Source organism: Chiloscyllium punctatum, chromosome 20 (assembly GCF_047496795.1).
Source record: "Chiloscyllium punctatum isolate Juve2018m chromosome 20, sChiPun1.3, whole genome shotgun sequence".
Classification (NCBI taxonomy): Eukaryota; Metazoa; Chordata; class Chondrichthyes; order Orectolobiformes; family Hemiscylliidae; genus Chiloscyllium; species Chiloscyllium punctatum.
In genome coordinates, this window is record NC_092758.1 from 13,083,376 (window position 1) to 13,096,646 (window position 13,271).

Sequence of the window (13,271 nt, forward strand, 5' to 3'; positions counted from 1 at the left end):
GCTTGCTGGGATGACAGAAATTAATTATGGAGCACATTCCCTTGGACTTTTATTTTTACAAACATGGTGCACCACACAATAGACCATTTTTATAAGACATGGTAGTCCTACTTGAGTTATTTGGAAACAGACTTGCCAGTTTGTTTAACCAGGATAGTTAGATTTGTCAAGCCCTGGGCCCTGGAGAGGGTCTCCTGAGTTAATACAGGTATACATACAATGCTCCCATTCCTCTATTTGGGAGCTTTGCGCCAAGCATAGCTGTTCTGTATTTTCTGGGTTTTTTTTGGTGTTGCTTTGCAGAGTGTTAGGGTTTGTTTTGTATTAGAGGGTAGGTTAATAGTTAGGAGACAGTAGTTGCATGGTTTTTGTGTTGGTTTTCTTTTTATTATACTAATATTTGTTATTGATTGTATTTTTCAATAATTTTATATGTTTGTAAAGTTAAAAAAATTTGCTAATAGATATATTTACAAAAAAAAATTCCCTTATTCTCAAATTTAAAATTAGGCCACTGATATGGCATCAACTGTTGTTCATGGAAGAGAATTCCAAATGTCCTTCTGAATGAATGAATTTCCCTCCATCATAAGGTCAGAACTGGGGATGTTTGCCAATGATTGAACAATGCTCAGATTGCAATTCGTCAGACACTGAACCAATCCATATCCAAATGCAGCAAGACCTCGACATTGCTGAAAGGTTGCAATTTATATTTGTGCCATACAAATGCCTTGCAATGACCACCTCCAACAAGAGAGAATGTAACCATTACCACTTTACATTCAATGGCATTACCATTACTGAGCATTAGCATTACTTAATCCCCTACCAACATCCTGGGGTTACCACTGACCAGAAACTGAACTGGATTAGTTATATGAATACTATGGTTACAAGAGCAAGTCAGAGGCTTGGAGCCTTTCAGTAAATAACTCATCACGACTTCCCAAAGCCTGTCTGTCTGTCACAAGGCACAGGTCAGGAGTGTGATGGAATATTCCCCACTTGCCTGAATGAATGCAACTCATTATTATTCTGCTTTCAGTGCTGTTGGGTCAAAATCCTGGAGTTCTCTCCCTACTGACATTGTGTTACCCACTGCAGCGACTGAAGAATGTAGCTTACCACCACCACCTTTTCAAGGGCAACTAGGGAAGAGGGGGTGAGGGACACAAAAGCAAAAATTGCTCTTCTCTGTTTGCAGCCAAAAGTAAAGCCTGTGCCCACTCTTGTAACATAGTTGCTAAGAAATCCAATAGGGAATGCAGGAAAAAAACTTTCTTAATGAGAAATTTGCTACTACAGGGAATAGCTGAGTTAATGCTACACACACATTTAAGGAGAGCTGCATAAACACAAAGGAGAAAAGAACAGAAGGTTATGTTGTTTAGGATTAGATAAAGGTGGGTGGGAAGAGGCTCACATGGATTATGAACATCAGCATTGACCAGCTGCACTGTTTTTGTGCTGGTAAATACTTTGTAAGGTCACTGGAAGATTAACTCCTTGGTGTCCTAAAGGAGAACACTTTAATCACTTGTAGCCTGAGTTTCACTGCTGACTTAAAAGGTTGTGTCAATCTCTATCCATAATCTTCTTGATTTTTATTGTTCAATAGTATAAAGCCTTGATCTGGTCTCTGATCAATCTGAAAAGTATCAAGAGTTAAAAAGAAAATCCTACACTGATCATTTATCTTCTTGCTGTTTGAAGGAGCCTGTGTGCACAAATTGGCTATGTATGCCTAAGCAAACAGTAGTTCTCTGTACTTCATAAAAATTCATTGGCCATGAAGTACTTTAGGACATCAAGAATATGAATGGCATGATGCAAACAAGACTTATTTTTCTTTCTTCAATTCTTGCAATGCTCCAAAATTAAAACCAATGCTAGGTACCAATCACTAGCTAAAGTTTTATTTTTGAGGTTGGGATGGCCTTGGGTCTCAACAAAATTCTTACATTATCAAGAATCCCAAAGTTAATCTAGCCAAGTGTAACCAAGGAGTGCAGGTTGAACTTTAGCCAATGGCTTCAGATATCAATCAGTTGTATTTATATATTAGAAACTGATGCCACTGTCTCCCCCTCTCACTTGTTTACTCAAGTATACAAAGGTTGGTAACAAACACATTCTTTAGATTCAGCTGAATTTACCTGACCCGCTCTTTGGGATCACCAAACGTTTCTTTCAGATGAGAGAAATCAGGATAGTAGTTCACTGATGGGGCAATGACTTCAAGCAGGCCCGACTGAATTTCATTTGGAAATCTGAGGAGAAAAAGTCAGAACAATTAATGGTTTGATCTACACACAAAGGATTGAAGGAGCTAATTCTGTGACACATACCAAGAGTTGCAACTACACCAAAGGTCACAAAGTCACCCAGTCACAGAATTGAGGAAGGATTGCAATATCATGGGAAATATTTTACTCAGTCCTGTTCACATAAACTCCACTTGTTTTGCACTGTCCCCATATCCCAAAACCCCTTAATTCCAAATCCATCCCAGTTTTGAATATACTGTGTTTGAGCATTCAGATTCTCTGAGGTAGACAATTCCAAAGATTAACAAATATTTTGAGGGATGAAATTTCTCCTTGTTTCAGCATTCAATTGCTGACTCCTAATCCTGAGACTATAACCCCAGGTCCTTCAATCTCCAGCTAGGAGAAAAAGGCTTTTAGTATGGGTGGCACGGTGGCTCAGTGGTTAACACTGTTGCCTCAACACCAGGGTCCCAGGTTCAATTCCAGCCTCAGGCGACAGTGTGTGGAGTTTGCACATTCTCCCAGTGTCTGCGTGGGTTTCCGCCCACAGTCCAAAGATGTGCAGGGCAGATGAACTAGCTATGCTAAATTGCCCATAGGTGCATTAGTCAGAGGGAAATGGGTCTGGGTGGGTCACTCCTCAGAGGGTCGGTGTGGACTTGTTGGGCTGAAGGTCAAGTCATCTAAGAATGTTATGTATTTCAACTCAACCATTTCTTATTCTCCTATACTTTATTCCACTCAATCTCTCCATAGGACAGCTCTTGCATACAGAAATCAAATTTGTAAATCACTGCACCCTCACTCAATACATCCATTGTTTTAGGTAAGGAGACCAGAACATTATTCCCGGTTTTTACACCCATTATGTTTACACTTCAAATGGAATATAGAATCACTGGAGAAAGTCCAAAAATGGTCTAGGGATGATACTAGAATTGAAAGATGAGGATTATTGGAAAGACTGAATGGATGGAAACATTTGTCTTCAGAAAAGTGGAAGCGTAGAATAGATCAGAGATGATTTAACATTAAGAATGAGTTTTGTTAAGGGAGTTGTGGAGTATTTGTTAATGTGTGGGAAAATCCAAAATTAGGGGCCATAAATACAAGATACGAAAGGGTTACAGATACCCTTGGAACAGGTAGAACTTGAACCTTGGCCTCCTGGTCCAGTGGTAGGGACACCTTTGCATCACAAAAGCCCATTAAGGTGGAATTCTATCAGGAGATCAGGCTCCTTGCACTCTGGTGTAAATGCACAGGATGTAAGCCAGTTTGGCTAGCTCACCCTTCAATTTTTTTTTTGAGTTTATGCCCTTTAATTGGTTCAAGATGGGACCTGTCTCCAGAGAGAAGTTGCACTTCATCAAGCTGTCAGCCAAGCAAGGCTGTCAGTTCTGCATACCTACAGCACCAAGCATGACCAATAGGCACTGCCAATTCTGCAAATATGATCAAACAGGTGAAGTACTGTTACAGAACTGACATTTAGATATGTGCAGGATCTCAATGCGATAATGGAATGAAACAGGATAAGGATCGGAGGGAGGAAAAACTGCAAACAGGGCCTTCAACTGACCAACAGGCATCAAGATTAAACCTTTTCCATTACCTGTTACATCACAGATGCAACAAGATGAAGCTCTTAATTAAGCATTATAGTCCACTTAAGGATCCCCACTTGGCCAAAGCCAAAGAAGCCTTTTCAACCTGTCAAAGTTGAAGAGGGGTGGGCATAGAGACACTGCCTTAATTTGCAGGTCCATCTGCCTCCTTGTCCACCCATGGGTGATTGATAAAGTTGAATCATTGCCACTAATACATTCATCAAGGAAGAGAGGAAATTCTTTTACTCCATGCTTAGCATACGTGAATACAAGAGACTTAAGCAAAGGAAACTACAGCACAAGAGAAAATCAAATAGAAATGTTTAATGAAAGGCTGAGATGGGATAGATGGAATGGGAATATAAATAACATTTGAGCAGTTTCAGTGCTGTATACTTTACACTACCATCCTGTCAGGGTCATGTCAAATAAATACCTAAGAACAATTTAAAATGTCATGCTTCCATTCAAACAATGCTGAGAAGAGGTGATGAATAATTAAACAGGAAAAATTTAGAAAAGAAGATTCTTACATTTTCATTTACTTAAATTCCTAGAAAACAAAGCTATGTTTAAAATTTTTATTGTTGCAATATGAATGAATCTTATGGAAACAGCAAATTTTCTGGACTATAACAAAGGAATTCTAATTATTGGCATGTCTCAGCATCCCACATGCTGGTGCAAAGTTCAAGAAATAAACTGCTTACACTTGAAAATTTTGTGACAGACTTACATTCAAAAGAGCCACTTGGATCTCATGTCTCTTGAGGTCAGGAGTTGACCCTTTCTTATTGTGTTGCAACAATAAATGATAAGTGAACTAGAAACAGAAACTTGATGCCTGAATACAGATGAGCTATCGCAATCATCAGAAAGATAGACTAATCAACAATCCCAAACAAGGCTGAACAGGTTTAGTTTACAATTATTCATTCACAGTCCGACTCCTCATACTTGAACTGAATTCAGTATCCTGGCTCATTCTGAAAGACGAGTCTTGAAAACAAAGCCCTGCCTGCCCTATGAAATAAAAACTACATATCCCATGGCACTGTTTGAAAACAGAAGCAGAGCTCTGCCAAGTATCAACATTTATCCTTCGCCAATACCACCAAAGGCAGATGATCTGACCATTGTCAGTGCTTTTTGGGAGTTGTTGCACATTATTGGCTGTTGTCTTTCCCTAATTGGAACATTCCTAAAAGTGCTTCAATTTATAGAAAGGCATTTCTGCACACCCTGAGGTCATATAGGGTACTATATGTTGGTGCTAGATGTAATCAGAAAATTCTGTTTCCAAGAATAGTTTGGAGACTGGAGATTCTTTGGAGAGAAACCCATTAAAACAGAGCAGCAACAGGATTTGGCTTTAAATTAAGCATTAACTGCCCACTGAAGGATCTCAATGTGGTCAACACCAAGGGCCCTACTCCACTTCTCGAAATTGCAGACACAATGCCTGCTTTCACACCATCTGCCACTTAAAACAATACAGGCAGTAACTGCATTAGAACACCACTCCAAGTTCCCGTCCAAGCCACACACTATCCTAACTTAGAAAGGCATCACCCTTCCTTTACTGTCATTATGTCAAAATCCTTGACATTCCCAAATAGCACTGTGTGTCTATTATACCACATACGGTGCAGTGGTTCAAAAAGAGAGCTTACTATTATCTTCTTAAGAACAACTAGGATTGGCAATAAAATTTGCCCTTGGCTGAAATGACTATAGCTTGAGAATGAATGTAAAACAAAGATTTAGTTATCTCTAGCTGAAACCTCCCAGTGTTAAAACCATCAACTTCTCAAGATTACAGAGTATAAAATATCATGCTTGTTCACTAAACAGCAGAGGATAACTCCACAAGAACCTGAAATGTTTTTTTAATATCATTCAGCACTATACTAGCAGAATTTTATTGATGCATGCAGTGGAGTTGTTGTCCAAACAACTGCAAGCTATGTTTTTGTGGCTGACTGAGAATTTCACATTAAAACATCAATGATACTGATCAGACATATGAGTGATGACTTTATGAGCAAGAATAATTATGTTGAATGCGCAATTTAAATATCAATGTTTAATGTGAAAGAAACTTTTTTTTGAAAGGCTACAGGTAGGAATGGCAGAAAATATTTGAAAAATATATATTTGAGTGATTTATCACCACTTTCTAAGAAATTAGTCAATGAAATATATGAATTCGCATTATAATGAATATATTTTCTCACAAATTAGTTGGCAGAAATGTAGGACGACGGAGATTGAAGGGTATCAACCAAGTTTCCCTGGAAGAATGTGAAGAACTTGAAAGCAAAAAGTGTGAACGTATGCAATGTGCCACTGAAGTGTAACCATCAAGTGTAGTACAAGAACAGCAGTGGAAATTTTATTATTAGCTGATCACCTGTGGCATTGGACATATGACAGCATATGTAATCATGGATTAGCATACAGATATCTTTTAAGAAACAGGACTAGATTGCATAGCTGTTATAAAAGTAAGCAGGTTTATTTGCTTATAGAGGTAGAGAGTATAAAAATAAGGAAATTATGCTAAACCCTAATGAATTATTGCTAAGCTTAGCTGAAGTATTCAGGGTAACAATTTAGGAAGGAGTCAAGTCAGACATGTGGCAGAGAGTTACTAGAATGATAGTTGGGATGAGGGATTTCAATTGATGAAGTGGGATTGGAAGAGCTGTGGTTTTTATCTTTAGAGCAGTTAAGATAAAGAGAGATTTAGTGGAGGTGGTCAAGATCAGGAGGGGGCTTTGATTGTTGGTCCTTACTTTATCTTTTCCAGGGTCAGAGGATCAGCAACCAGAGATAATTGGGAGAAGAACCAGAATTAAGATGACAAGAACTGTTTTATGCAGTGAGCTCTGACGATCTGGAACACATTGCCTGAAATGTTTGTGGAGCACATTTAGTGGTGTTTTGAATGGGAATTGGTTAACTACTTGATAAGGCAATAATTGCAGGCCTATGGGAAGAAGATAGTGGACAAATTGGATAGCTGTTTCAAAGAGTTGGCACACATTCACAGTAAGTCAAAGTTCACCCACCTATACTGTATAATTCGAAGTGAAATAAAAAGTCAATGTTATTTATGGGTCTGAATTTTGTGATATATAATGTTAAGGCACAGGGTAAACTCTCCTGCTTAATTTAAAACAGCAACACAGAAAAGATTTATCTCGTTTAGTGATCTGTGAAAATTCACGTGACCAGGAACTATTTAAAGTAAAAAATTAACAACATTATTTCTTAAAGTATGACACAATGGTTAACCCACAACTATTTACACCTTCTTTCTCTAACCTATCTTTACCTTCCCTTCTATAATACTAGTCCAATAAAACGCCCAATTAAGGTTTACAGGGAAATTCATATTTTAAAACCAGCCAGCGGTTGAATCTTCTCTCTCTCTTCGTTGTGATTGGCTCTCCAGGTCAATGTTGATGTTTTTCTTTGTGTAAACCTTTTCTCTAGACAGGTACCTCTCAGAGTTCTGACTCGCAGCCTACGTCTGTTGGTCTTGTGGCAGTTCTCCTCCAACCTGTTCAATTTTCCTTGCTCTTATACCTCAAAGAGTAAAAGTTAATTAAAAAACAGAAACAGGCATTCATATGAATTTGGAAGGTGGCACTTGCACCAGGTAAAGAAAAAAATCAGTGTGTTTCTTCCTGATATATGTATCTATGATATTGATCTCAGCCTTCCTTGTGCTAGTGACATCCACATTTTCATGACAAAGTATGAAGAAGATTACGATAAATTGGATTGGATTTGTGGTGGCCTTTGACGCAGAAATGGAGGAGAAAGGAAAATTGATAACAACTTTATAAACAATTACACAAACATTTTAAAAATTGTTCAAAAAGACTTTAAGAATATATATTGTATGTAATTGGATCAATTATATTTTTGGATAATGAGAAGAATTGTTCCATTGACTTGGCAACCCATAACCTGAAAGCAGGACCAACAGGAAGTTGAAATACAGAGGCGATGTTGCAGAAAGTACAAAGAAAAAAGGCAACAGCTGAACAGCAAAAGTGGCCAGCAAATTGAGTCAGAGAATTGGATTTCTGAACAGTTGGAAAGCATATTTAAGGCAGTCCCCCTACTTCTTACATTTTTGACCAGCTGAAGGTCCACAACTGGACATACTGTGCAGAGGTAAAGGTAGTTCTAGTAAACCTGCTCTGTCATGACTGATGGGTGCTGTGAGTTGAGAAGTCCTGCAAATAAGTTCATCATTGATTGCACAGGGAGAACTCTGTTTATGTAGAAGCTGTTGCCTAAAGACGCTGTCAACCATCAAAGGAAAGGAGTGGAAGTCTTAAGAAATCGCTGAGCTTAGAAAAACTTTGTGGCTGAAATAGGTGTCATATAGACAACGCACTAAAATCTAATAATAGATCCACTTTTGCTATATCTATTCTTCCAGATGTAAGTATTGGTGTATATCAACTGTGATTTACCAGTTTTATTTTGCTTAATTTGCACTAATTCATTTTAAATATAGCTTGGCAGTTTACTGTCAACCATAAGACCATAAGACCATAAGACATAGGAGTGGAAGTAAGGCCATTCGGCCCATCGAGTCCACTCCGCCATTCAATCATGGCTGATGCGCATTTCAGCTCCACTTGCCAGCGTTCTCCCCGTAGCCCTTAATTCCTCTAGACAACAAGAACCTATCAATCTCGGACATCATCTAATCAGCCCATTCTCAACAGCGGTGCTTCGACTACAGTAACTAATCAGCACTCTCCTTTCAAAATAGTATAAATTGTTGGTTTTTTCCCACAAACTGATATTCTTGAAAATTATCCCGATGAGTGCAAGATGAAAAGTTTTCAGAAAATTTATCATTTTTCAGCAATTCTCAAGATCTGTACAACCAAACAAGAGAGTGAAATTGTGTTTGGTGATCTCCTTATTTGGGAGTAATTTGGCAAGTCTTTGCAGTTATGGATTCTATAAGGAGTGTTATAAACCCAGCCAATTCAATCTGCAATTCAGCTGTGCAACCTCAAACCAGCGAAGGTGCAGCCATAAATGGTGAAATACTAAGATTGGGGTTGCATAAGAGGCCAGAAGCAGCTAATGCAGAGAGCTTGGAGGATTGTTGGGCTGGTCAATGCTTCAAAGTTAGGAGAGGGGACACAACAGATAGATTTAAAAACAAGGATGAGAATTTTAAAAATTCAAAGCTGTATTAGCTGCATTGTACAATGGTGTTTTCTCTACTGAATGAAATAAGAACAAAAGCAAAACCAAAAGGATTAACATCCTTTACAGATACTGATCTTATGCATTCAAACATTTGTTTTAAATTAATGTTCAGCATGGGAGCACCACTAGCAAGAATATCATTTATTTCCCTCCCATAGTTGTCCTTTGGGAAGATTCTGGTATGCTATCATTCTTGAGCTAATTCAGTCCATGGGGTGAAGATGCTCCCACAACGAGCATTTCAAGGCTTTTGCACTGACCAACATACATTCAAGTGGAGTGATGTGTGCGCTGGTCTGACACACTTTAGATCCTAGCCCGACTAGTAAGCAGAGAACACAGGCTTTGAAGATGTCAAGCTGCATCATCCATCCAGTAGATGGCGCACACTGCAGTCATGATGCACTAGTAATTAAGAGAATAAATGTTTAAGCTACTGGGTGAAGTCCTAATGAAGTAGACAGCAGCTTCCAATTTCCAACTGCACTCATCCAATGTGGCATGTCGCTCCTTTCAGTTTTCATAACACCCAGTAATTAATTAGGCTCTATCTTCCATCTTCATCCATCCATTCAGCACAAAACAACTTTTGAATGTCCTTAAAGACACCAAATCATTAAATCAATCAACTCCACAGCCTGAAAACAAAATCCAAGAGCGCAAGTTGAATGCTCAATGTCCTGTTATCAACCTCTTGTGAAAACACTGGATTTCACTATTTAATATAATTTGAATGACTGTTGTTAACAGACATGGATTTTGGGTTCAGAGGCACAAGGAAAAAGGTAACAGGGCTGAAAAGTGGAATGATATTGTGCTGCGAGAACCATTTCATCTGCTTATTATTTCAGAGCATCAGCAGCAATGTTTGCAGCACAGATGGTTAGTTCACTACACTGTTTTGTTTCAGCATTGCAGACAGGGGTCTGCAACAAACATTGGTGGTGTCTATACCTTGACCTAGATTTCATCTTTTTCAAAAAAAAGCATTCTCAACAGAAGGTAATGATTAATGCTTACAATTAAGGTGCAGTTCACTAGCACATTCCAAATGGAAAATATGGTAAAATCACAAACTCCTGCTGTTTATCTAGTGTCGCAAGAATAGGAAATGTTGTTGACTGCTAAAACACCCTGCAATTAAATTAAACATGTTCTTAGGCTTTCCAATGGCAAGTACGTCAAAAGATAAGACTGGCAGTGATAAAAATAATCAAAAGGACAAAACCAAATGCTCTGTATCCGAATGTCCATAACATTTGAAATAAAATCTTATGAACTGATAGCACATTTAAAAACAGCACAGAATGACAGAAGTGTTGTGGCTTAGAAAGAGGCCATTTAGCCCACCATTTCTGCTTATTAACTGAGAATCATTAGCTAGTGCCAATCTCTTGCTTTTCTCCATACTTTTGCACTTTTTAAAAATTCAAAAAATCAGCTTATGCCCCCTTGAATAAATAAGCATGATCTGATAGCCAGTACAGGGACATGGCTGCAGGGCAACATAGAGTGGAACTTAAATATTGAAGGGTACATAACATTTAGGAAGGATAGAATAGAAGGAAAAGGTGGAGGGATGGCTCTCTTAATGAATGATGGTAGCAGCAGGTTAGAGAGAGATGATTCAAATTCAGGAAACTAAGATGTAGTAGCAGTTTGGATAGAAACAAAAAGTGATAAAAGGAAGAAATCACTTTGGGGAGTGGGGGTATACAGGCCCTATAACAGTAGTCAAATGGCAGGAGTACAAAGGAAAAAATAGTGGGAGCATGAACTGGAATATCAGATAAACAAAGGTTGGCTAGATGAGGGGTTTGTTGAATTTGAGAGATAATTTCTGAGAACAGCATATTCTAGTCCTGCCTCAGACAACTGGTTGTGTGAAGTTTGCACATTCTCACCGTGTCTGTGAGAATTTCCTCCAGGTGCTCTGGCTTCCTCCCACAATCCAAACATGTGCAGGTCAGGTGAATTGACCATGCTAAATTGCCGACAGTGTTAGGTGAATTAGTCAGGGGCAAATATAGGGTAGGGCAATGGGTCTGGATTGGTAACTCTTCGGAGGTTCAGTGTGGGCGTTTTGGGCTGAAGGGCCTGTTTCCATACTGTAAGGAATCTAATCTAATCATAAATCAGGCTATATTTGACCTGGCATTGTGCAACAAGATAGGATTAAGTAATTACCCGATAGTGAAGGTGCCCCAGATAGCAACAGTTATATGTTTGAATTTTATATTAAGTTTGAGAGAGACACACACAAATGGGTCCAAGATTAGTATTTTAAACTCAAGGAAAATTAAGGCAGGACAATAGGCAAAAAATTATAGTACTGATTCGATGATGGTAATGCCATTAAATGTCAACGAGTGACGGTTAGATTCCCTCTTTTTGGAGATGGCTATTGTCTGGCATGGCTTTTTTAATTCACTCAGGATGGAGGCGTCATTCGCTGGGCCAGCATTTTATGCTCATTCTTAACTACCCTTGAGAAGATGGCAGAATTGCCACTTGCCAGCCCAAGCTTGGATTCTGTTCAAATGTTGCTGCATTTGGACATAGACTGTTCCAGTATCTGAGGAATAGCAAATGATGCTGAACATTGTTCGCTGATGATTGCACATCTCCAACTCTGACCTTATAAAGCGAGGTAGGGTTATTGATGAAGCAGCTGAAGATTAATAGACCTAGAACACTATTCTAAGGAACTCCTTGAAAGATATCCTGGAGCTGAGATGACTGTCCTCCAGCAACCACATCTTACATGCCAGGTATGACTCCAACCAGGGTTGTATTTTCCTCAATTCCGATTGCCAGCTTCCTTCATGCCAAATTTGGTCAAAAGTAGCCTTGGTGTCAAGTATAGTCACTTTCACCTTACCTTTGGAGTTAGACTCTTTTGTCCATTGAACCAAAACTACAAAGAGGTCAGGAATCAAGTGGCCCCAGCAGAAATGAGTGTCTATGAGCAGGTTATTACTACCTAAGTGCTGCTTGAAAGTACTGCAGAATGCACATTCCAATACTTCATTGACGATTGAGAATAAACTGATGGGGTCGTAATTGGCCGAGTTGGTCTAACCTAATAATGACATCAAGATGCCAGTAAAATTAATGAGAATCAGTGGTTAAACTTGCCACCTAACACAATGGAAAATGTTTGTAGCTATTGGAGGCCAATAATCTCAAGAGGACATCACCTCAGGACTTCCTCAGTGTCCTAAGTTCAAGGATCTTTAGCCATTTTGTCAATGACTTTCCTTTCAATGCAAGAATAGACGTGTGGATAATCACTGATATTACTATTCAGTACAATTCGAAGCTTCTTAGATACTGAAGTAGTCTAAGCCCATATGCAGCAAGACTCAGTTAGTATTCAGACTTGAGCTTAGAAGTGTCAATTTGTACCATACAAGTGCCAGACAATGGTCATACAGAACAATACAAAATCTAACCACAGCCCTACTGAAATTCAGTAACATCTGCAAAGCTGAATCTTTTGCTACTGACATCCTAAGAGTTACTATTGACCAGAAGCTTATCTAGACTGGCTATATAATAGCCGAGGCCAAAATAAATCAGAGGCTAGGAATTCTGCAATGAATAACTCACCTTCTGACTTCCCAAAACCTGTCCACCATTCTTAAGATTCAGTGCAAGAATGTGATGAAATACCCTCTACTTTTGAATACAGTTCTAACAACACAAGTGGCTTGACACCATCCAGGGCAGGCAAAAGTGAGGACCGCAGATGCTGGAGACCAGAGGCTACATAAGAGTGGTGCTGGAAAAGCACATCAGGTCAGGCAGCATCCGAGGAGCAGGAAATTCGATATTTTGGGCAAAAGCCCTTCATCAGGAATGAGGCCAGGGGAAGCAGCCCACTTGAGTGGTATAGGTCACCCTCATGCAACATTGACTTATGGACTTATTGAGGAATGGACACTTAATTTTCAAAAAGCAAAGCTGAATTGAAATGTCCAATGACTACTTCTTTGCTGTCAATAAACATGGAATGACATGACGCCCTGGAGATTGATGCATGGTTGGACAAGAGATTAATATGCAAATAAACATTTGGGGCATCTTATTGAGAAGTCATTAAAATTCAACAAGCCTAACCTGTGGTTTAATG

General features: G+C 38.9%; 1 protein-coding gene across 5 annotated transcripts in view; it reads right to left on the minus strand.

Moving 5' to 3' along the window:
- Positions 1-13,271, minus strand: part of mgat4b (alpha-1,3-mannosyl-glycoprotein 4-beta-N-acetylglucosaminyltransferase B) — a 237,743-nt gene that overhangs the window by 56,868 nt on the left and 167,604 nt on the right. For all 5 annotated transcript variants that reach the window (XM_072590342.1, XM_072590343.1, XM_072590338.1 and 2 more), the window contains one exon: positions 2,160-2,273. In XM_072590342.1, the coding sequence (XP_072446443.1) occupies positions 2,160-2,273 (114 nt within the window). The remainder of the gene's footprint in view (positions 1-2,159; positions 2,274-13,271) is intronic.